The 25,925-nt window shown below is 39.0% G+C and overlaps 1 protein-coding gene across 1 annotated transcript in view; it reads left to right on the top strand.

Moving 5' to 3' along the window:
* Positions 1 to 559: 559 nt before the first annotated feature.
* The window catches only part of NAV2 (neuron navigator 2), a 371,538-nt gene continuing 346,172 nt past the window's right edge, over positions 560 to 25,925 (top strand). The window contains exon 1 of the mRNA XM_053946235.1: positions 560 to 634. Within this exon, the coding sequence (XP_053802210.1) occupies positions 560 to 634 (75 nt within the window). The remainder of the gene's footprint in view (positions 635 to 25,925) is intronic.

Here is a 25,925-nt window from a genome sequence, read left to right as displayed (position 1 = left end):
TTTTCCCCCCCCTCTTCTAGGTATTTGTTTGAATACATAGAGGAAGATGACAAGTGTGCATGGATGATTTTACGTAATTAACACCTGCTAGATTTGCAAAAGGCAGTTATCACTGCGAAGTGTTTACATTGATTTATGGGAGGAAGGCGGCCCATGAGAGGGATGCTGATAATATCAACACAGTGGATTAAGTGCACGTTTACACCTTTATTGACATATAAATTATCTGTGCCAGGAATGCACTGAAAAGGCTGCTGATGGAGCAGTAATGTGGCACAAACGACTGGGTTTGGATTCAGCTCTGCCATCCTTCTGTAAGGCACTTACATGGAAACCTTCACCTGAGCTACTATAGGATACAGAGGCTCACAGAATGGCTGCTTGTTAGGATAATGAGCAGTGATGGCAAACAGGAATTTAGAAGAATGATAAAAGACAATGGACCAGGTTTGAAGGAATTGTCTTGCCTTTTTTAAAATTATTTTTAGATTTTTGTTGTTTATACTATGGATTTTTAGAGAAAGCTTAAAGAGGCTGGAAGAGTCTTTGTAGCAGGGAAATGGAATCTGGCTCTGAATCCAGCCAACATCAGAAAAGAAAGATTGTGACACATGGACTGGAAGATCAAAAAAGGGTAAGTGACAAAAGGTGGGAACACTTTCTGCTTAAATTACTGAAGGAGATGCAAGTGGCAGAATAGCTCCACATAATGCTTTTATCACTTGCACTTGCTGCTTGCTTTGCTCAGCCAGCTGTAGATCTCTTCATTATATGTTTTAGAAAATGTTTGTCTTTCTCTTCTTCCAATGTATGGAGCAAAGAGCTGAGGGAAGGGGAAATTGTGATATGAGTGAAAGAAGGGAAAAATGTCTAGAATTCTGGCTGGTTGTTGATGAAGAGACATACAGTGCAAATGAAGTATACTGATTCCTACTGAGTCTGGTCAGGTTATTGATTTGTTGTAAGTTTAGCTTCTTTTTTCCTGTTGATATCATTAGTGGAGTGGTTAGAAAAATGCCTTCTTGATGTTTGGTGTTTTCATTTGCTGAGAATGTTGTGCACTTGTCAGTGTCCTTGTCCTGGTGGAACTGTTTGCATTTTGCTGTCGTTGCCAGATGTAATTTTGGCTTGAATCGAAATGTACAGTGGAACGTGCTTAATGTCAGATGTTGGCCCTTATTTTGCACAAGTGCTTTGTGGCAGCTCTGTGTGTCAGGGTGATGTTGAGTTATCCCATCCTAATGGGTTGGTGCATTAAATTGACCTAAGTGAAGTCCTTGTCTCAGACAAAACTGTAGCTTGTGAACAACTGGGACTCCAAAGTTGTTTTGTTGGCACCAGTGAAGCACACTACAACTTGACATGTTTCTGCTGTATAAATCAATGATGTCGTCCTCCATGCAGAGTTGATGGAGAATAGAAAATGCCATGTTCAGCTCTGTGTGGAGAGCTCCTTTCCCCTGTATGATTTTTATTTCAGTTGAAAACTGAGCTAGAAAAAAAAAAATTGACCGTCAGCTATTATTTTGCTGTTCAACAGCACTGTCTAATTTCAGGGAGAGGGAGGTTTGTGTCGCAGTTTCATCAGGTCTGCTGAAGAATAAAAGTGGTTTCTCTGTCACTCCATTAGAAATCTAAGCAGCCTGGAAAACTTTCAGAAATTGGATAAAATGCAGCTGCTTGCTTGGAGAGAAATGGCATTTGGGGAACAAAATAAAACTCCTGAATGTATCTTAATTGCACCAAGCATAATCTATTAACTGACAAGCTGCCAAGGTCTTCCTTCTACGTTTTTCGAGGAAGCATTTTGGGACTGAAGTAAATCAATGAGGGCTGAAACAAAATCCGTCTATTGACTTAATTTCTGGAGGCTGCTAGAACACTTTTCCTCCCCCTTCTGAAGTGTACAACATTATCCTGCATTTGGGGCGTGATGGGAAAAACATTTGTGACCTGTGACACCAAAGGATGCTGTAATTGTTTTGATGCACCAAAATTAATATGCAATTATGTCTGTCTCTCCTTGCTGATAGGTATGGGAGCCTACATCTCCCATCTGCTCCTGGCTCTGGGTGTTTGGTGCACATGCAGCATGGGGCCTCTGAATGTATAATATAACCCCAAGTGAGGCTCAGTGGCAGCTGGGATAACATCAATTGGTCATGCTTTGCTGACATTCATTTTAACTTGAACTCTAGCCGTCATGGAGATTATTAAATTTATAATGATATATGTAAGATCCATTTTAATGACTCTGCATGCTTGGGTGATCTCTCTCACTTCTGTTTGCAAAACAAGTCTTAATAGAGTATTACATTTCATTTCCTATAGAATTTTTCAGGGAAAGGTTACTGATGAGAGCTTTCCTTAGACTTCTGCTTACTGGGAAAAATCAGTTTGGAATAATAATAATGTTGATGCAACTCAGTTGTTATTATGGAGTTGAATGGTAATGTAAACTTTAGTGTTTCTAAGCTTAAAGTTCTTAGATTTCTGATAGGGAAAGGTGTATGTGTGATCAAAGGCCATTGAAATTAATCATCAATAGACACTCTTTTGTTATTGAAAATGAGGCTTGTGCTGGAAGAAATAAGACCAAGCTCATTTTTAATCAGGTGAGTGCATTATCCTTTTTATCACCATATATTTTATGGACATAAAGTCAACCATTGTTCAGTGTTTCTGCAGCAGTAAGAGATCTGTCTGTGTATGTACAGCCCTCGATGATGGATCTGGCTTGTCTTTCCCAAGTAGAATATAGGACACTATGTCTGCATTTGTGGTGTAGAAATAAAGCTTAGTTTCCTGTTTGGTTTTTTCTTTTAAGTGTATTTTTAAGTATCAACTTAGTAGCTGTATTGATTAAAGCAAGAAAAGATTTAGTATTTGTGTTTGTTTTTTAGAGGGATGGGGTTTTGCTTTTTATGAGTTGACTGATCTTCAAGAACTCAAAACTGGGCTGCCTCTGACTTTGCTGAAATCAGCCAAAGCAGGTTCTTTTCACTCACCACAGCTTCCCAGACTGATTTTAAAAGGACTCATATTAATCTTTGGGATAGCAATTCAGCCATCTACATATCTTAAGTTGGCTCTAGTGGGAATTACATAGCTAAATTCCATGTAACTGGTAATGTACAAGTGAAGAATTTGAACAGGTTTAACAACCGTGTAAGCTGACCATCTGAAGGTAGCAGGATTACCAACATGAATACTAATGTGAATAGTGAGCAGGCTTTATTCCAGGATATGACCTTGGCACAGAGTCTTTAAATACAAGAGTAATGTAGGTGATGCTACAGATCTTTTGTCTTTTGTAAAGTTTGTATATAGAGTATTGTTTTAGTAGAAAATGGATGATTGCTCATGAGCAGTGAATTCAGATATTTAATTTTTTTTCTTTGAAGAAAAGATTTAAGGTAAAAACTGCTGCTAAAATAATCTAGTTAGGTACGTTTTCATGTCCTGTGTTATGAAAAATGTAGTGCTGCTCTGTGTTCTGATTAAATGCATTTTCTTCTGATGATTGAATGAAATATTTCTTCACTTGATTTCCATCCTTCATTTCTCCTTCTTCTTGACTTTTCATTCAGGTCCACAGCTCTAAGTTAGTGGGACATCCTAAAGAAATGTGTATGTTCAATAGTGACAGAAGTGTCTTCTGCTCTGCCTGAGTGAACCCTCTTTGACTGAATGATGAGTAAAATGGAATTGTGAAATGCATTCAGACTCTGGAAGGATCTCTGTAAATGTGTATTTTATGCTTAGATGTTCTCTCTTGTCTAACTAAACAATTGTCTCTGCTTGTCCTGTGATTTTAATTTTTTATTAGAGATTTATTTGCTCTTACCTGGTGTACTGGGCTGGTCTGTTTTAGGAAGGACTGTGTTTTGTTGTCAGCAGCACAGAAAGTAGCATGGTAGTAGTGCACCTCACAGGCTTATAGGCAGTTGATTGCTTTTGTGTGTGGGTTAAGGGGCATTTTTGGTTTTGATTGTAAAAAAAAATTGTCGCCCTGGACTTTGAAATACCAGTTCAAGGTCTCTGGGCATGCTGCCACAGAGGCAAAGTGCATCTGGTGCTGGACCTTGCGGTGGTCTTCTAGTATTTTTTTTCCCCTTTTGCTACTTGGTAGTAAACATCCTCAGCTCTTTTTCTTTAATTATTTTTATTTTGAATGAAGAACGCGTGAGCTGCAGTTTTTAAGTGTTACAAGCCGACTAACACTGTTTTCAGGGGGCGTCTTTTTCTCTTGACTTGTTTTTGTTGGAGCAGTTGTTGTGATACCCGTGACTGAAGCCATATGCTTTAGCTTTCTCCTGGGTTTGTGTCTTTCCTGCCTTATTATTGATAAACTTCCCATTTGCTTGAGGATGCTCTGCTGCTACCTTTATATCAAAGTCAGTTTAAAGAGCATAAGTAGTCTCACATGTATTGACCTGCTTATACTGAGGGCTTGTGTTGTTTAAAGCAGGGTAATGGTGGCTGAGTACCGTGTTTATTAGCAGAATTTTGTGCTGAAACATTAATGCAGTTGGGTGCTGTGCTGCTGAGCCAGTGTGGAAGCACTCAAGTGTAACCACTTATAAATTGCAGCAAGACTTAGCTTATGAAATTACAGCAAGCTGTGTTGTGGTGTTTTGATAATTTAACTAACTGGGTTTTTATGGAAATACACATGCAATAAAAATTCACTGAGTGGGAGAACTGAGAAAATGTCAGCTTCTCCTTCATTTTTCAGATATTTAAAACCTTCTGTCAACATAACAATCTCTGTAGAATTTTATTTCATGACTGGATTTTATATTTTTATTACAGTAATTAAGATTGTTAATAAATTTGCTTTAAACGTTATAATCATAGAATCAGATCTGGGAGATTTTAGTTATATGGATGTGCCTTGGTGGTGTCTCCAGGGCTTGGCTTCTGCTTTAAGGTCATAAGTTTCCTGCTCTTAAAGATGCTTCTGTAACCCTTTTTGTGGGTGTGCTGTCTGTGACAATTTTAAACCACTCTTCACTGAGAAATTGGCTCAAAGAAACAGGTAGTTGTGTTTATTTTAGTTATGCAGATTTTCACCTTAATGTTTGCTACAAGGTATTTCGTTCTTCTATTTCATCTGGAACTTCTTTCTACAATGGTTTTAATGAGAGAGTCATAGGAGTGTGATTTGGTATAGCCAGCCCTCTCCCAGTCAGACCCTGATCATGAAGAAATTTTCCATGTTGTCAAAAATGTTTATATAATATAAACAAAGGATCTTGATTATTCGGCTGATGTCTCCTGTAATGTCTATTTAGTTAAAGGAGTTTGTGAACTTTTGAAGATTCAAGGGTGATTTTTCTCCAATTTGTATAAGTTTATGTTAGGATGTGATACAGAGGATCTATGGTGATGTCAACCAATCAAAGATTAGACTGCAATTTCATGTGGACTTCTGACGACTCTGTGGCATAGTCTCCACTAGAACTGACTCGTGTAATGCTGTCAGTCTTTCATCTCTTTGCCTTGACCATTCCCCATGTCTGCGTTACTGTACAGTGAAAAAAGCTCCTGTGTGATTTCTTGAGGTCTTAGGCTTGGCCACATTTTTGAGCTTTACCTCTGTTTTGTAAAGTAAGTAAAACATATGTGGCACAGGTACATATGCTATTTCTCTTCCTCATACCAAGTGAAGTTCATTATCTCAAAAATAACCTGACTGAGGAGTTTCAGCTGAAGTTCCAAGAATGTGGAAGAAATACCCATGTGCAAGCAGGTGGCTTAAGCCATGCAGGACAATCATGGCTTTCCACATGAACTGTGGCTTAAAGCCTCTTTGGGAGGGAGGGAATGAAGCTGATCAGATGAAACCAAGGAGCTGATTGAGATGCATAAACAACTGCTGCTGATGCTGTGGCTATGAAGTGATGGGAGAAATGTGAATGAAGCATTATGCTACAAGGATAGGACTCTGGAAATCTCTGTGGAAAACATCTGTGGCACCTTTTACAAATTTGCTGATGGCACTCTCTGAGCAGTATGCCCAGTTTTGGATCTCTGTCTTAACCAAAAATAGAGGATGGGAGTGATTTACAATATACTTGGGGGAGCCTGATATCCCCCTTCCCCCACATGAACAAAAAGCAGAACAATTATTCTTGAGGGTTTATTTCAAAGTTCGGGCATGCATGCCTCTGAAAATGCTTGCATGTAGACAGATTACACAGCAGATAAGTGCTGATGCTGTTGTTAATAGTACAAAATCAGGCAAGAAATGATTTCTGTTTGCTGAAATTGTCATGAATAATATGGAAGAGTTGGTTATTTCCAGGCTGAAAAAAGTGAGCATCAGTGCTGATGAGGAGTTTATATGGCACCCTGACTCTCCTCATGCCTGGAAGAACTTCCCTGCTTCCATTTGTGTGCATGCTATGTAGATAGCATGTAGTTTTAAACTGGTTTTCCCTCCACCCTCTTCTGTGATGGTAGATTAAGACTACACTGGTGTGATCTGCTCATTCAAATCCTCCAGCAGTGTCTGGTGTGCTGTACTGCCAGTGGCAGTGATCAATAGCTGATCTTTCAGAGCTGGACAGAAACCCAGCAATATGATGATGCATCAGCTGCTTGCCTTGTGCGTAGGAAAGAAATTCAGCCCTTCTTCCAGCTGCTGCTACTGACAACAGGCTTTAAAACCCTAAGGCATTCTGTATGATTATTGTTCTTATCTTGGATGACTATGAGTATTAATGGTCATAAATTAGCTGGGATATTTCCAAATTTAGGCAGACATCTTGATTCTGTGGAAAATCTCCAGTCTGGGGTGGATTATATATTCTGTTTCCTCTAGCTGACTTTAGGGTGCCTTGTCTGGGGCCCTTGTGAGAGTGGGCTAAAGAGTGAAAGCTGGATATGATGCTGTAGCTGTGGCTCAGTGCATTAGTGAGCCTCTTACTCCAGTTTTCCACATCCTGTGGTATAAAGGAAGATTTTATATCTAAGATCCTAATGGCTTCATCAGTCTAATTTCAAAGGTAATGAAACCAAAAGGCTCAAGCAGTAAATACAGGTAAGTGTGATGTAGTATAGGGTGTATTCTTTGGATTATAAGAACACTTGTTTGAAAATAAAGTTATCTTCTGATATTAAATAGGGTTGTAGGATGCTAAAGAGAACTCTCTGCTTAGTAAAAAAAATTCTGTTACTACTTAGATTGTAAGAAAATTTACCCCCAGAGTGTTCCTGGAAATGCTTCTGCAGCTGTGACATGCACTTTGTCTCTCATTCCCTTCTTTTACAGTGGTTTAGCAGAAGTTGCTGCATTTCCCTCATTCTTTCTGTGATTAAGATGTAGCAAACCCATGTTTTCTGTGCCATGTTTTCAGTGCATTTCACCTGATGCACTGCTTCAGGAGCCAGCCCACTTCCCAGCCCTTACACATGGGAAAAGTCCAATGTGTCTGTTGTGTCACATGACTCAGTGTTGTGGGAATCATTAAAATGAGAGGGTTTTAGGAAACCAAGGCGTGTTCCTCAGCAGACCCGCCCCGTTCGTGATTTGTACATAGACCCTTGGCCAGCAGTAAGTGTTGCAAAAATTAATTCTATGTCCTGTGCATTTAGTAGGACAGGTGTCTCTGTCTGTTACATAAAAGGCTCAAGAAGGTAAACACTAGAGGTTGTGTTTTTAATTATTTTTGTAAAGCAAGTATGACTTTCAGATAATATACATTCTGACTCATTAGCGTGTAGTTTCCTGCACACCTCCTTAGAAAAATGTTCATTATTATGCAAATGGCTACCCTCTGGCTTTGAAGTAATTGTCACTTGGAATAATGTGTGGGCCATGGTATGAAATACTTCAAAACCTAAATAGCTGGGAAATTCAGATTGAACAGTCAGACATTGCCTCTTGTTATGTCTGTGCCTGGAAGCAAATTTGATATCCCTGAGGTCTGCTATCTATTGTGATATTCCTGGTGAAAGGAGTGGTAGGAAAGGGAATAAGGAAAATGAGGAAGGAGTGTACAGGAAATAGTCTCTGTGATAATTCAGACTTCTTTACTAATTTTTGTGTGTATTACAAAGCTTGGAGTCTTCCAGACTCAAGGATCTTCCAGAAAGGGAGGCATTAGGGAGAGACAGACATGCATTTGTCAGTATTTATTTTTAGGCACTCAGTGTTAGGGGTTTTTCTGGTTGATTATAGTCTAGTTTGACAGATGCGGTATAGATTTATTTATGTTTGCACACTGCAGCAATTCATAACTTTAAGAAGCAAATACTAGTGACAGCTTCCAGTAGCAGCAAAGCTCTAGTATATTCTTTAACAAAGAAATTAGGTTTCTCTGTTAAGGTGTAGATCCAGTACAACAGACAACTTTAAGCATATTTACTGGTGCAGGGCAGATGAAGAAATTCTTGATGAGTGTTACAAATGTGTATTTCTTAGGTTTTCCTGCTTGAAAAGCATCATATGTCTGTGTTTGCATTCAGGTTCACGTGTTACTTTCAAGGGATTGTTAAGAGGAATACTTAAAATGTAACAGAACCTGGCAGGAAAATAGGTGTGTTACAGATGAAAATGGATATTTTCTTCTAAAATTATTTAAGGTCATATTGGTCTAACTCTAAAATAACTTGTAGAAGGCTGCTGGACTAAGTGAACTTATTCTCCAAGCTGAATTCCCTTTGCAATGCAGTACCTTATTATTGTTTCCTAGATCAAGTCGCAATTTCCCTGTGCAGAGGAAGACTGGAAGGGATAATACATCTGAGTTTCTTGCCTTTTCTTGCACAAACCCTTTTGCCAGTCAGTGCACTCTCTGTTTCTGCTCTTTATCTGGCAATGCAGGGTAACCCAGAGGAAGGATGTGACGGTGACCCATGGTCTCTGTGCACAGCATTATGGGGAGATGGAGCCAGTGCAGATACCTCAACATTTCTCCAACTGCTCAGGAGTCTACTGCAGCTCCTGATGGGAACCAGACCCATTTTTGTGAGACTTAGAGACTCCTGCAACATCTCCATGGAAGTAAAAGGCAGTGAGAGGGTGGACATGATTTTGTGGTAGAGTGAAAAAAAATCTTGCCCTTTTTGTGGTAGAATTATAAAAATCCCTTCTTTGCAGAAGACTGTCATTCATCCTTTAGAAAGAAATGATCTGGCTTACAAATTAGCTTGTTCTTCCAGCATTAGGGAAAAAATAGCATGGTATTGAAGACTGATTCCTTTTCTTGCTAACAGATTATGATGCGTGGATGTCTCTTGAGGCTATCGCACATTGATGGTAATAAATATGTACTCAGACTTGCATAGCGATTTTTCAAGTTTTCTGCACTAAAAAAAGGAGTTGTATTCAAGGGAGCTGAGGGGCAAGAGAGTAGCTTCTGACATCTGATAACAGTTGAGAAATTGATAGAGACAAGGTAAGCTTGAAAAATGTCACTTACAGGTGGAACATGAGAATTCTACATGCTGCAAGCATTTAGCTTGCAGTTTATTTTCTAAAGTCTTTCAGTTCTTCATTGTGATGACAGCAGTGACTATCAGATCCTCAGTAACTTGGAGGATTTGTTTTGGATAAACAACATACATCCGATATGACTACTCCAAAAATGTAACAAGGCAGATGGAATTGCCTGTGTTATTTCACTGTCTCTCCCTGAAGTCTCCTAATTCAGATGCCTTGTTTTCTTCATTGATGTTTGCTGTATCGTGTCAAACAAGGTAATGAATTTTTAAAATGTCGTCAATTTAGTACTGTGATACTCAAATTTTTAAAGTAAATCCTGTGAACACAGTAGGAATGATAGTGGTTAGAAACTGGAGAGATCACAGATTTGCAAGGCTTAGGGTAAGTAAAGTTGGATTGTATTAAAATTTTTTTGTGATATGAGCATGAACTGGACCTCAGTTGTTCTGTTATTGCACTATTGGTTCATAACATGAATGTTAAACTGATCAAACAAAAACTAGATGGTGCTAATTCAGTTATTGAAAGTGTGCCCTTACCATATCAGCCTTGATCAAAATCAACATATTAGAAATGAATGAAAGTTGCATCAGCCATCTCTTAATTGCATAATGTTATTCAGGCTGATAGCTCACATTCTGTGAATGAAAATATCACCACAAAACACCAGAAGAGATCTTTATTTCAAACATTTAATTTTTGCAGGTTTTAAATACTGCACTCCATTGATGTGAAACTCATATTAATCTTATGTGTTGGGTTGTTGTTGTTGTCTCTTTAATTTACCTTCCAAATGGCATCATTTTTATTAATAAGCTGACTGCTGGAGCTCAGGCTTGGCAATAGGAGTAGCCTGTCTTCAAACTCCTTTTCCTTTAAGATGCTTAACTAAAGGGAATATCAGTTATAGTGTGTATGTGTCAGGGCTGGAATAAAATATTCATAAATATTTATCAGGTGGGGGAAATAAATACATGGGTGCATCCTTTTAAAACTCAGATGACATGGCATAATAGACCAGCTGGCAGAGGATGAAAGGTGAGTGTGGGGGAGATTTTTCACCTTGTGTAAACTATGGAGTAACCTGAATTGCAGCACAGCACATTGAAATGCCAAAGTAGATGGAAGCATGTACAGGCAAGGGCCTTTCTGGATAGATAGCAGATAATTGCTTTCCTAAGAGCCTGGAACTTGGAATTGATGGTGGGTGGTCTAATGTCATGCACTGTATTTACAGTGGCTGAGTGTGAAGTCAGTGTGTCTAATACTTTGGCAGAATCACAATGAGAAAGAAGACACGTACTGTGTGGCATTAAGAGGAAATCCAGATTTTGTAACATACATTGTGATCAATAATGTCATAAATACAATGTTTTTAGTCTTCTGTATTCACCTGTCTTTATCTGTAGGTAATATATTTTTGGCTTGTAGATGTAGCTGTTGGATTTTTCAGTACATATATCTTCATAGAGGAGAACGTTAGTTTCCAATTGCCAGTTGGAAATAATAGCAGGAAAGGTGGAGCTCTGTGGTTCAGGAGGGGAGTGTGTGAAGTGCTGATGTGCGAGAGAAAACCCTCCCACTCTGGTTCTCTAGGTTGTTTTGGCATGATCTGGGTTGGGAAGTGCTGCAGCTGGGTGGTGATAATTGGCCCAGCCTGGCTATGTTCCAATAGCAAGAAGCATTTCTAGAGCTTTACTAAAAAGTTCAACCAAAAGAACCCTTCACAATCTGATTGTGTCACATGGGTTGGGCTGATCTGTCTGCCTCTCCTGCTGCTGCTGCAGCTTCACATTACAAGGGCTGACTTGTTTGGGTGACCCCTTCAGTGCTGCCCTACGCAGATGAGAATATCTGAGACACACAGCTCCCACTATTGGATTCCTCTTGGATTAAGCTAATTTTTTTTTTTCGGTTGTGGGTTTTTTTTTGCCTTTTGGAGTTGGGCATAATTTTCAAATTAATCCAGCTGTGAGCATGGCCTTGTGTGGCTTTTAGGCAGTGTAGCTCCAAGGTCTCTGGCTGATCTTTGGGAGAATAGAAAAGTGATGAAGGATGGGAAGGTGGAGGAGAACTGGCTTGTTCTTGCAGTGCTGATTTTGTTTTTTTATTTGGGGTTTTTGCTGGTGTTAGTATAACAGAAGTTGGAACTGGATAATCTTGATAAATTATGAGAAATACTTCTTTGAGTCTTGCAGGAAAGAACACAAGACACATGGAAAGCAAGTGTGATGCAAGCATTCACCTCATAGGAGGAAATCTGCTTCAAAATTGAAGTGTCCTTATTTCTAAACAATAACAAAACCCCCCTAAACAAACAAAAAAAACCCTCTTAGAAACCACAAGAAAACCACAATACTCTGCAGCCTGTAAATGACTGTACTGCTCCATACATAATAGTTTTGGTTTTTTTACTGTTCCATAGTGGCTTTTCATGTGTGCATTGAGGTGCAGACAGTTCCTGTCTGTACAGAGTTTTGGTGTGCTCTGAAAAGAGAAACTGGGCTGAGAGAAATGTCCCACAGAGCCGGAGGTGTGTGTGGAAATGGAGGTGATCCCACTCTGGTGCTGCCCTGTGCTCCTGGGGAGCAAGGACAGCTCAAGAGCTTTGTCTAATCTGCATCAGGTGTACATGTTTTTGAAGATGATGAAGTAACTGCTGTCCTCTCCTCCCTGTCATTTCCTCTGCCGTAGGGAGCTGGAACATGACTGATAACACTTCCTCTGCAGTAAAAGCTGGTCACTATTAAGTGCAGAAGGATTTAGGATTAAGATTGTTCCAAGAGGTTTTGAATGTCTCAAGAGGGAATGTGTGTATAAAGAAATCATACATGCTAATTAGTTTATCTTGCTAGGTATCTTCCAAGTAAGCCACTAATTTATTTAATAGATCTCATGATTTTGGATGAAAGCATAGTATAAAGGTCTCTCATGTCCTGCTTCTTTGGGTTGCAGTAGTGGTTCTGATAGCAGCTTCTATGGTAAGCCTTTTCAGCAGGTGTATTTTAAATATTCAGGGCAGAGAAAAATGGGTTTTCTTATTTTTCAGTGAATCTTGTCTGGGATGGGGGAGTCTAAGCTAGGGAAGGGAGAGAGGAGGACAGAGTCTGTCCTGTCTCAGCCCTGGCAGGTGCTGTGTGCCCCACAGTCTATGCTGGTAGATGTGCTGCATTCACCCAGCAGTTCCTCAGGTGCATCTGTTTCTGGGGGCAGGTGGACAACCCCCATCCCTGACAAACCCCCACATGGACATCAACAACCCCACACTGCCAGAAGTGCCCCAGAGTGTGTTGTAGCTGCTGCCCCAGCTGGGTTTTTGAAGAGAGGTGATGTAAAGTCTGTTAGTGTGGTCCTCGGAGGATACAACAGGGGCTAATTATGTTTCCTTAAAGCTTGCACGTGTTTTTAGCCAGCTCAAGGGGTGTCCAGTTATCGTGACCAAATTCATCTGGGAATTTGGAATGGCTAATTTTCTTCTGAAAGAAAATAGTGTGCCAAAATTATTCTATTGCAAGTCAATTGCTTTGATGAACTTCAGTGATAATATTTTGTTGCCAATTAAGATTAGTAATCTAGAGTGCTTTTTATGTTATGAGTTATTTTCCATTCCTATATCCATTCCTATTAAACTAGAAAATGGATTTCAATTTAGAATTTTTTACAGCCTCTAAATAATGTAAGCATTCAGTCTTGATTTGTGTTTAATGGCTGGATAAGGACTGTTTGTTTTTATTTGTAATGTAGTGTTGTCTCCTTTGCAGATAATGTCAAAGATACCATAAAACAATGTGGTGACTGTTTAATAGGCTTGTTTCATCCTTAATGTCTGAGTGGAAAATGTGACTGTGGACTTCAGCAAATGGTTCAAAATTGAGTCTTAGGCTCCAATACCTTAACTTGAGTGTCTACAGTCCAAGCATGTTGTCGGTCAGAGTACGTGGCAGTGCTCTGCTTGTTCCCCGAGCAGTTTAACGGTGCAGTTAAAGCCCTCTGAAATCAAGGCCTTTGTGAGGCAGATCCAGGCAGCATGTCAGATGTTTGAGTGCTGAACTTTGGAAGCCAAGAACTATTCGTAACCATTGATGGTAACTTAATATCCATATATGTGTTTTGGTTTTTTTTTCTTTTTGGCTATGTGCCCAGATTCTATACCTATGAGTAGTTATCTTTGCAACCTTTCACATTGTTGACAGTGAATAATAACGTGTTGTGCACACTTCCATTGCATCAAATACGTATTTTTTGGGTAATGGGAAAAGAATATCTAATTAGGGAATTAATATCATTGACTTCACACATTGTCTATAATTCAAGTGGGTTTTTTGTGGGTTGTTTTTTTTTTTTTGGTGTGGGTTTTTTTTTTTTTTTTTGTTTTGTTTTGTTTTTGGAAAAGCAGGATAGGAGTAGTAGATTGAAGTATTACTTTTATGTAGTCATGAGAGTAGAATGTAAGGTTTTAGGTTAATTTCTGTCAGTTTCCATAATACAACTGAAGTGCAAGCATATGAACACAGAAGCATATTTTTTAAGGATTTTCCCATGAGGAAGAAAATCTTTTAAATCACTAGGTGCTGTATATACCCTTTTGAATGTTAAATCCTAAAGCAATAAAGAAAGCAGATGCTTGTAAAAATGAGATGACTGCAGCTTAGAAATCTTGTTTTTCCTGAGCAAAGCTGCTTGAAATTGCCAATGTGTGCACTGATAAGCATTCAGTGCTAGGCACTTATCTCTCAGGCAATGTGTAAAAAGTGTAAAACTGATTATTGGAAATTAAGAGATGGGTACTATTATCATACTTGGATACCTTTCATGTGAGTACATGTCCTTCATTTGCTGTATTTTATTTTTTTTAGTCAATGGCATTTAACCTGAAGCACTTTTTTTTCATTTCTGCTAGTATTGAAGTAGTTTGCATATCACTGTATCTACTCAAGAGAAACTGAACCATAGATAGGTCACCTATGCTGATTTTCCTCACTTTTCTTTCCCTAAAGTGAAGTTTAGGTTTTCTACTGTTTGTCTGTTAAACATCTTTACCTTTCAAGATTCAAAGGTTTTTTTTTTTTGTTGTTACAGCTGCACTATTTAGCAATGCAGAGCCTGTAGTTGTTTCATGATTTAGATGATATCTATGTGTATATAATAATTTCTATTCATGTGGCGAAGGACTGACATATTAAACTGGTATTCTTTCTGGTTTGTGTTATGGTTACTTCATTAACCGAGTTGAATTATGCTAGAAATATTTGCAGGAGCCCAGTCTTTGTAGTCATTCTCCGTGGGGAATTTGCATTGAAATTGATGGGGGATCTGAGTATAGAAAAGCTGCTTGAGTGGGCATCATCTGCTCTTTCAGGCACGCAAGCCTAAGTGGTAGAACATATATATTTTTAACTGCTAATGTACTGTTAGGGCAATCAAGGGGATGATTTCCTTAGTGATGCAAGTGGTTAGGCAGGAGGGGGATATCTGTTCCCCCAGAAACAGAGGGGCTTTTTATCCAGAAAAGTTCTGGATAAAAGCAGAGGCCAGCAGAGAAGATGCAGGAGTATTTCAGTAAAACTGAGCTATGAGATGATGATGGGAGGGATGCAAGTTCAATGGAACAGGATTGTGACTATGTAAAAGCCTTTCAGTCATTCCTTCCTCTGAAGTATTTTGAGCCTTCTATGAATATTGTACCAAAGGCGATATATTCTACGAGTTTTTTCTAAAGCTGCTGCATGCTGGGATATGAGCCCACACAGGGCTATAGGAGCAGGGAAAATTATTTTTGAAAATGAATTTAAACAAAATTCACACCACTGTGGAAATCCTCATACAAAGGAAGAATGATACAAATTTACTCCCTTTCTCTCTGTAGCCTTGGAAGGGGAAGGTTGTTGAGTAGCAAATCTTGTGCTCCAAGGAGGAAAAACGCAGTTGGAACAAGTTACTTTTGCAGATATATAAGAACAGCAGAGAAACAATACAGTGCTCTCACTAAAAAAGCTCACATTATTTCCTTTTGCATTGACTATTTGACTCTGACCTGCATTTCAAAAGTATACACACAAGGCAAATGAAAAACTGTTAAATTGTGAAAAGTTTGTGTCCTTGCAAACTCCATCTTTGTTTGTCTAAATACATGGTGAGAGCTCTGGGATAGGCACTCCATTGTTTCTTTGTGGAAAGGTGCACACCAAACTGAAACCAGAAATAAAAGGGGCTGGTTTTGCCTGGATCTTTCTGTCTATAAAGATGCACTAGTGTTTTTGGAACAATAATTGCCTCAGTTCCTTCCTTCTCCACTGAAGCAAGGAAAATGGAGAACCAAGAAGCTTGGCAGAGCTTGGAACAGCTTTATAATGGCTCACTGTGTTTCAGCATATATTCTGCTGGGGGTTTTAGATATAGCCTTTCCAATTTTTGGCTGACATAAATTGTATTTGTACTCCATGACCCCAGTGGTTCATCCAAGCCTCAGCAACAGAGCACAGTAAACTAGAGAAAGAGATACAAAAAAGCTGGGAATTTGTTGGTTTTTAGAAGAGGGAAGGAGTTTGTATTCTTTTTCACAACCTAATTTGCATTTTGCTGGAGATAGGCAGTGGTGATGTTAAAGTCTGTGTTATTTCCCAGGGACTTGGAATTTGTAAGTCTGAGTTAGACTCTTCTGAGTCTGCTATGAGTTTCCTTCTATGATCAACAGAAGAATTTTCTGTCTAACAAAAGCAAGGTATTGTGATTATGCTAATATGCTCCAACAAAAAATGGATTTTCTCATTTGAGCCCTTGCATAAGGGGCTTTATTTTGCTCTTGTTCTTTTTAAACTTGTCCTTGAGGTATCCTGGCCATTTTAGGCCAGGGTAAGCTCCTGAAATACATCTAGAGAGGCCTGAGAAAGGTGATACCCAGTGGTCATGCTTGCTGGAGCCCTGATACTATCCAAATAGAAAAATACTTGCCATGAAACTCCAGGGTTTTCCAGTCTTGCATTTCCAAAGGTGCACTTTCCCCAGCAGCACGGTCATTTGCAATTAATGGCTTAGAGCCAAGGAGTGAAGCACAGAATAACATGAGAATTCCTATGAATATCAGCCACAAAACAGTGCATATCTTTTCCATCAGAAATAGTTGATATTTCATTAAAATGCTTGGGGATGAGTGCTGCTGTGCATGGGAACAAGTCTGGCAGTGGTTTGGAAAGCAGAACTGGCCTATTGTGCTGCATTTACAAATTGCATGATGGTCGCTTTGCTTTGAATGTGGGACTGGGAAGCTCTCTGTTCTGAGCCTTTGCAAGTTAATGGCTTAGTCTGAGATCCTCATATTCAGTTGAAAAGATTCCCTGTTGAATAGGGAATTGCTAACTTTGATATTGATTCTGACAGGGTCTATTTTCCTAAAGAAATAAATTTTTTTCTTGGTGAATTCAAGGCTTGGGTGTGATGCCACTGGCAAATGAGCGCTGTGTCTATTGCCAATTTGAGCACTCCAATGGCTGCACTAGGGGCAGCTATTCTAGCAGAGAAACTTATGTATTATTGTTCATATAATTTCACCACATAAAGGAATCCATTTTAGTAATATGAGTTGATTTAAAATACACACCAGTGAGTGAGTAATAAAAAAGCCAGTAGATAAAGAAGTGTTTCCTTCTTGCTTAACCTGTGTGGTTGGTAGCTGAAATACCTGTCTTAGTCAAGAACAATGTGTATGACTTGTCCTTGAACATGCATTTTGAAAGTTAGTCCAAAAGTTTAGTCAATTAGTGTAATTTTGATCATGTACTGTCAGCAGTTCCCCATCAAATTCTTGTGGTTCTTCTCTCCTGCTTTAACATACAGTCCTTGGCACCTCTGTTATTTAGTGGTGAGGTCTGGTATAGGCACAGGACCAGGAGTTGTGGGCTACTAGGAGAAAGCCACAAAAAGTATTTTCTGGCCCATCTGTTGCTTCAAGTAAATACTGGATATATTGAGTTTAGATTAAAACCTTTGTACTTTAGTTTCTTTCCTAGCTGTATTCTGGTTTTATTGGATCATTCTAGATCTAAATGGTCATTCTAGACCTTTGAAAGATCATGAATATTTTGCTAAATAGCATTGAAAATACAAGGGTAATGTATAGAAAGAAAACAGGTCCATATCTAGAAACACTTAATCTGTGGTTGTTGCCTCTCAGGTTCCCAGTGTAACCATTACTGCAAGGTTTGAATGTTTAAGTAGTCTGAAATAAGGCTTTTTGAGGTACCTCTGAATTCCACGGGTCAGCTGACATCTCTAATTCCATGGCTCTGTAATGGCAAGGAATGAACCAGAGGGAGAACTTAATTAGCACTCCTCTTTCTATATCTTTTCATTTAAGATTAGATTTTGTTCAGTGGTGCATCCAAGTTAGTCAAAACTTTTCAATGCCCATCTGAACTGATGGGATAAGGCTGGGAGTGTCATTGTGTCCTTAGGAATGATGTGTTTTCCTCCAATGGTGTAACAAGGATGTTGCTGAAGAAGTATTTTTTTTCAATGGACTTCTAAGAGCAGGAAAACATCTTATTTGTAGCCTTCTGCTGGAGAACAAGTTGGTGCAAACTCTAGTGATATTCCTTAAGTACAAGTAGAAGCTTAAAATGTTGGTTTTTGATATTTTGGATAAATTTACAATAGTGCAGAAAAAAGAAAAGCTCAGCAACAAACATCAGTAGAAATGAGGCTGCATCTTTTGGGCTGGAATTCAAAAGTCAGCTGGCTGTCTAAACACTGTCTTGCCAAGCAGCTGCTTACCAGGCTTGGTGGTGTTTTTAAACTGAGTCTCTGTCAATGAGGCTAATGATAGACAGCTCCACTTATCCCATGTTGTGTGTGTCTCCTATTGCAGTTGGATTCCAAGCTCATCCAGGGGTTGCAGTAATTCCTCCTGTATGTTTTCTAAAGAGGTTAATGACTTCTGGTGAATCTTCTTTCCCTCTTATCACAAAGAGGAACATCATTTCTGTGCACCAAAAATTGTTTGGTCGGTGCAAATCGGTATCCCAGATGAAATTTATAGTGGCTCTCCAGAAGAAAAGAAAATGCTGAGTTTTCACGACATGACTTTAGAAAGCATTTCAAACAATGCCAGCAAGACTTGAAAGCTGTCCTTATCCATGTGGACATAGGAACATAACAGTCTCCTTGGGTGGTACATGTGATGTGGGCATCAGGGCTTTCTCACATCAGTGTAGAGCACCAGCATGTTTGTTCCTGAGATCTTCAGGGCAGTGGGTGGTGTGTGGTTTACTGGTTAATTGTATTATTAATAGTGTTGATATTATTAATAATAGCATTGATATTATTATTACTAATGATTAATAATACATTATTATTATTATGATATATAGAACTGTGTTGCATGTCCACAGCATTTCCATGACTCTTTAAGGTTGTGAAGATGGATCTGTGAAAAGAATTAAATAGTGGAGCATAAAATGGAAGGGATGTGTTCATCTGAACTAACGTGTGTGCATGCATATTTATTGCACAATTTGGAAGGCTGAACGGTCCCCCTGTTCTTTCATAAATATTTGTATGTTTCAGCCTTTCATTTTGGTTTAAAGTATGTAATCTACCATAGCAAATACACTTTTTAAAAAATCCCTTGACAGACCTTGCCAAATGATTACTTTTACCAGCTGTTCCAAATACTGGAAGAAATAATGAGCTTTAAGAAAAATCCCAACAAATTGTAGCTTGCTGCTTCCTCATTCCAGTGTCTCTAGAAGATTTGGACAGTTGCTCTGTCATTAAGTACCTACTTATTTTAAAGGTTATGGTTGCAAAGAAAATTGCCATTTAAATTTGTACTTGAAAATCTTTTTTGGCCACAAGTACAATGAAGTGACAAGTGCTATGTCTTAAAAATAGAAAAATGCTCAATTTTCTCCCTGTCCAAAAATTAAGAAACTCTAGTATCCTTAATGATAGTTTTCATATTTCTTCTGTGCAGATGGCTTCATGAGGCTTTATTTTTCCATTAATTTTGTGTAAGATGTAAGGATTGGTTCTGTGGAATCTTTGTGAAGAATCACAGTGGGTGATGTGCAATGACCCCTTGCTGAGTTGTACTCATAATCTAGATAGTACAGTGGGGTATTTGGGTTGTGACTTCCCAAAAGTTTGTGCCTTTTTGAAACTTCCTTCCATACAAAATTAGCCCCTTATTTTATAACACCAGTTGTATTAGTGTTTACTGAGAGTGTGATGGTGTAATTGGAGGTTTAGGATTAATATTCACTTCAGATTAAGCTCAAACATGTTCTCTGTGAGAAAGGGTAAACCCAAAGTTTAAAAGGTTAAAATAAGTCTTGTTATAGTGGTCACAGGTGAACAATCTAATTGTTAAGTTTATTTATATAAATGCACTTAGAGTGACTAAGGTGGAGTAGTGTCTTTGGAGTGGGTCTTTCTTGCTGTAGGCAATTCAAAGTAAAGAATATTACTTCAGTAACCTTTTTCCTATTTTTCAGGCAGTTACTTGTCTCTTTCTGCTGATACTAGTTTGGGTTTTTTTGTGTTGAGGTTGTTCAGGGTTTGCTGGATAGGTCTTTTCCCCAGTATTTTCCTTGCTTGTGGTACCAAAAGCATAAAAGCTGGGATCCATGGCCTCCTGCTTTTGGTGCTACCCTGTGGTCTGTTGTGCACATAATTATGGGCTGTAGAAACAAACTAATGATGTCATTGATAGTTTTGCTAATGGGGTGTGTTTGCTCTTCTTGTAAATAAAAATTTTGTAGATTCCCATGGGGAAACCTGGAAAGAAATGGCAACAATCACAGTGTGGGTGATTTGTTCTGGCACACATTTTCTTGTGAAGCTTGTTGTCTGTAATATTGACTCACTGCTTATGCAAGGGTCTGTCTGGTATTTCAGGGGAGGTCCAGAGGCTGTTCTGATTTTTTTTTTTAATTTTTTTTTTTTGGTGTGCATGAGTAATTTATTTGATTACCACTGCAGTTTTGGGTACATGTGTTTGCAGTGTTTCTTACTTAGAGTACCTGTAGTGGCTCTGCACTTACTTCAGCCCCCAACAAGGACTAACACTTTGTCTTGCCCCTTCTGGGAAGAATTTCCTGTTTTCAGGGGAAAATAAGAAACCAGTTCCTTCCTGGATATCTCTTTCAGATGAGACTGCTACTTTTCAGATAGCTAACCCTGTAAATGGGGTTGTGGAACAGGGATTAACCTTGTACGTAATGGAAAAGTCAAAGTTTTATCTACAGTGTTTCTTCTGTGAATGTCCAAGTCTGAGCTAGGTTGGTGCATCTGTTGTGTGCTTAATATTCTTTCCAGTATGGGATGAATGATGAATTTTGGGAAACCTTTAGCATTTCTCTTTGTACAGCAATGATTTGAAGTAGGATAAGTGCTCTACTTTTGTGTTTTCATTCTTAAGAAAAATTGTGCTTCTGTCTGGCATCACTCCAGATGTGCCCCCCAGCTTAATATGCAGAGCATGACACCATATGGTCCCTTGGGTCAGCTGGGATCAGCTGTCCCACCTGTTTCTTTTCCCCACTTTTTGTGTACCCCCAGCCTGCTTTGCTGGTGGAGTGGCAGGAGGAGCAGTAAGAGCTTGACTCTGTGCAAGCCCTGCTCAGCAGCAACTCATCCATCCCTGTATTATCAGCACTGTTCCTAGCACAAATCCAAACCATGCCTCCATATCAGCTGCTGTGAAGCAAATTAACTCTACTCCAGAGAAAACCAGCACAGGTATCCCAAGGTCCTTTATTTAGTGAGCTTTCCCAGCTATGCCTCTGCAGTAAGGCTTATCTGTGTGTTAGATCCTGAATGTGAAATGAACAGTCCTTTGTGTAAACACAAATAGATAAAATTATATCACTCGGAACAGCTATTTCCATGTAGTGAGTTACATCTAAAATGTAGAATGACTGATTAAGGAGAAGATAAGTTGGAAGATGGTAGCAATAGCTTGTGAATAAAAATGTTAACACTATATAGGTGTCAGGGAAGGACTGTAAATAATTAGTGGTTTTGGAGCTAGAGATTAAAGTAAGAAGGAACTGGAAACAAGGGCTGTAATACTGGAAGTACATAGTCCTGCTGCATTCTGTTGTGTAGTCCCTGCTGTGAGATGATGGTCAAGGTGCCATGGTGTTAATATTGCAAAAATCTGAATTGAAGGGACCCCTTTCCCACCACAGAACAGCTTCTCCCACTCTTTTTTCTACACCCTCCCCATCATTCCCAAGTAATCTTAAAGCAGTCAGTGTAAATTAACATTTGGGAAACACATTCCTCAAAGCTCTTTCATACTTTTCATTTCTGCCTGGGCTGTGATGAATGGCTGTAAGTTCTCCAAATGCTGGTGCTTCCCCTTGGCCTTTACCATAGTCCTGGCCCGCAATTCTTGACAAAAGAGCAATCCTAGAACATCTCAGCATGAAAAAAACCTCAGGTGTTAGGAGGCTGGAGCCAGGTTGATGAGGATATGTGGTCAGCAGCTGGACTCAGCACTGGGGATACTCCAAATTAAGTTACCATATCTAACATGGAATTGTGCAGAGTAGATGCACGGTGGACACCTGAGAGAGCATTTGAGACAGAACAGTTCTGGGTAACACAGGGGTTTTTTTCTCCTATTTATGTTGCATTAGCTTTGGTATTTCCTGTGTGTACACAGGTATTCCCCAGTGAATTGGGTATTTACAGTCCTGCAGAAATATTTATAAAGCACTTGAATTTGTTGCTCTCTTAACAGCTTGGCACAAGCGCTAGGGAAGCACTGCTACTGGGGGCAGTAGGCTGCCTCCTTTTGTGGGATTTAGTGAATCATTAAATGTCTCAAATTTATGTCCATTTTATTAATAGAAATGAAAATAGCAATAGTACCTGGCATCAAAAATTATTCTCTTCTTTCCTGTTGGTGTCATAAACAGCATTTCTCTGCTTCTTATGTGTCAAGCAAAACAGCAATCCTGCACAAGAAATTACTCTGTTTCCTTTCTCTTATTGCTGTCTCAGTGCTTACTGATTTGGTGGAAGGTGTGTGGGTCTTCCTAATTTTTTTTTATGAAAATCTGGGTTTTTTTCCCTCGTTTAGGAATTTTTTTATTTTAGAAAATAATGCTTAGCACTTTCAGAGCACTTAAAGGTGTTGTCTTTGGTCATGTATCTGATATTTCAAATATTCTGGTTATACATTATTTGAAAAAGAGCAGCACCCTGCCCTTCTGAAGGAAGAAATTGATTGACAGCTAGGAAAGTTCCATGGTTCTAATTATATCTGAGGTTATGTGGGGATGGAGGTTAGACCAGTTTGAACCCTGATTTGTTTAATTTTATATATGCATATAATAACTCAGTTATCATTAACAAGGCTTAAAATGCTTTCAAAACCCAGCCTCCTCTTTCTTCCCAGGGTTGCTTGTGGGTGGCTTCTCTCTTTTCAAGGAGCCTGAAGCCAATTTATCTCAGAGCTCTCTGTTCCTGACCTTTCCTGCCTTGTTGTGTGCCATCCCCCCTCTCCACGTTGCCCCTGCACGGAAGGAGAACCCGACCTGAGCAGCTTTGCTGGAGCAGCTGTCTGCACCCTCCTTTTGTGTCCTGCTGCCAGCTTGGATAACTCAGTGAGCTCCTGGGGAGGGCACGGGAACCTTTTGGTTTGAGCAGCAAAGTTTGCAACAACAGACCTGTGGTTTTTAAGGCCTGGCACTGCTTGTGGTGAAGCTCAGTCCTGCTCTGAGATCTTGCTGCAGGTGGAAGCATGCTCTGATGCTTGGGTTTCTGTGCTGTGGCATGAGGAGGGGATGCAATATCCGAGGAGAAACACCAGAGTCCTTGCTGGAAAAACACCTTGCAAGAAACAGAGCTTTGAGTTTGTTATTTGGCATCCATGAGATGCCCTTTAAAATCTCTGTTTCCAAATGATTTCAAGTGATGGCTTTTTTTGCAGGATTTTTATAGGGACTAATAGCTCAATTTGTTCTTTTCTGTTTTGCTGTCAAACACTCCTAACTTGGAGGAGATTGGCTTGTGTTGTGATTTCTTCTGAGCCAGCTGTTCCCGTTAGGGTACTGAGGGAGGGAAACCTGGGAATGGGAAGTGAGGGCTGGGACATCAGGGCTGCCTTTTTCTCAGGTGAAGTGAAGATTTTCTTATTAGGCAGATCTCTGAAATGGGCACTAGGCACTGAAGTCAAATGCCTTTCAGGGACTTGCAGAAAGGATTGTACATCACAGGAGAAAATCAAATACAAATCTTGTGTGTTGAGTGCCTGCTGTTAAGATGTAGTGGGGTAACATTTTCAACAAATACTGTGCTTAAAACTTCAATAAACATAGTTGGTGTCAATGCTACACCTTTATTCCACCTTAAGCCCAGCCAGAAAAAAAACACCTTTTCAAGTCTTTGTTTTTAACCTTATAAACTAGTTTGTTTTGCATTAATTAGCTCAATTTTTTAATGAGAAGTCTGGAGTAAAATGGAACTGAGTCATTGTCAGTGTCACAGTGCAGTGTGATCAATGAGATGAATCAGCTGTGAGCAGGACACAGGCAAACAGTTGTTCTGAAAGGTAATTGTAAAACAAAAATTGAGGTACTTTCGTGTGTACAGGTGGAGCAGCTGTAGATACGGCTTTGTTAATATTCCCAATAGAATCGGGGGCACCTCAGAGCTGGGTGAGGAAAAAGAAAATGCAGTTGCTTCTTGTCATGGAGGGAACTTCTGGGCTGCTGTGGTTTTTTAGCCAGTAAACATATTATCTGCTTTTTGAGGGTTAAGCTTTTTGAATTTCATATCATCAATCACTTTCTGAAGGTGTTTGAAATACATGTTGCGCTGTGATTAAAACAATCCTCAACTGGAGGATAAACACAATCCTCAGCATTGCTACTAAAATACACCTACAGAAAATCAAGGTCTTTTTGTAACCTGGTATGGAAATAGGTAATGTTATTTTGCTGCAGTAATACATTGCTTTTTCTTGCTTTCCTCTGATAAATGGTGACTATGAAGTGACCTTTTTTTGTACCTTTTGAATACTGATCTTACTGAGATATATACAGCTTCCTTCGTCAGTTCACTGTGTTGCATAGAACAAAACAAATCCAGTTGTAGAAGAATCAATAAACAGGAGTAAGCAATTTTCTCTCTGGTTTTGGCTTGGTTTTTTAGATTTTTTTTTTTTTTTTTTAAGGTAGTTTGAGGTTAGCACCTCTCCTTGCACTGCATTGCAGAGTGTTCTCCTCTGCCTTTCAGTGGGACAAATTGAGCCAACTTCAGGGGAGATTCTTCACATTAAAGTTTCCATAGCACAGTTTTTGTTTTGTTCTGGGTGTTTTCCAACCCTAAGCTGATCTCACTTAGTCTTTTGTAGGATGGCATTTTTTGTTTGTTTGTTTGCTTTAGGGTTTTTTTTTTTTTTGGTAGGGAAATTACTTATTCCCAATTCTTGTGCTGGTAAAAGTATGTATGAGATTGCAGATTGTCTTGTGTAGCAACCAGGAGTCAGTTGTAGATCAGATACAGAACAATAAGGCTGTACTGCTTAAAATAATGTGAGTTTTCATTTTTTTCCTAGTTTCTTGTAGTGATCCTTTACCTTCAGAATAATTCTTGTCTGTAGAAGAAAGGTGTGGGTTTGTTTGTTGTATGGTTTTTTAACTTCAGTATATTTTCACTCAGATTGGTTTTTTTTCCCTTCAAAAGACAATTTTTGTGAAGTACACACTCTTGACTTAATTCCATGTACAATATAAAATCTTCTGTGGATAACAGAAGAGGATGTACATAGAAAAAATCCATCTCCTGAGATTCAAGTGCTTACCTTGACATCACTGAAGGCTGGAGGGAGACAAACACCGGTGATTTCATATGGCTCTCAGTAAGGCAGGTGGCAAACTTTGTTCTTTCAGTGAAATTTGGTTTGCACTCCTGTTGTTAAAAAAAAAAAAAACAAACAAACCACACAACCCCCCAACAAACAGAAACCCTCAAGCACAAAACACCAAATCTTTGTTATTCTCTCTTAACTCTTTAGGCACTTCATTTTGGGAATGTGAAAAGAATTTTTTTCATATATTAACTGCAGGACTAAATATTTGCCAGGTCAAAGCATGGACAGCAGTTCCTGCCTTCATTTTTTCAAAGGAATAGAAGTATTTTGCATTCAGTTCCATGCATGTACCATATTTCTTTCTGAATTGACCATTGGCATAAATATGAAAGTGAAGATGTAAATTACAGATATTCAGAGTATTCTTTGAATTAATGCTATTTTAATTTTTTAGATGATGTTTTTTTTTCACTAGGTGGAAATGCATTCATTGTTTTCTTTCTTTTGAAAGTAAATATTGCAGAATTGGTAGACAAAATATAGTTAAGTAAGCTACTCCCTCTTTCATGATCCTTGTTGTGGTATGATCTGTTTTTGTGGTTGAAATCAAACTTAAAGTCTTATCTTCAGCCATTTCTAGAATGGCTT

Source organism: Vidua chalybeata, chromosome 6 (assembly GCF_026979565.1).
Source record: "Vidua chalybeata isolate OUT-0048 chromosome 6, bVidCha1 merged haplotype, whole genome shotgun sequence".
Taxonomy (NCBI): domain Eukaryota; kingdom Metazoa; phylum Chordata; class Aves; order Passeriformes; family Viduidae; genus Vidua; species Vidua chalybeata.
The sequence above is the reverse complement of the archived record's forward strand: the minus strand, read 5'-3'. Positions and strand labels throughout refer to the sequence as shown.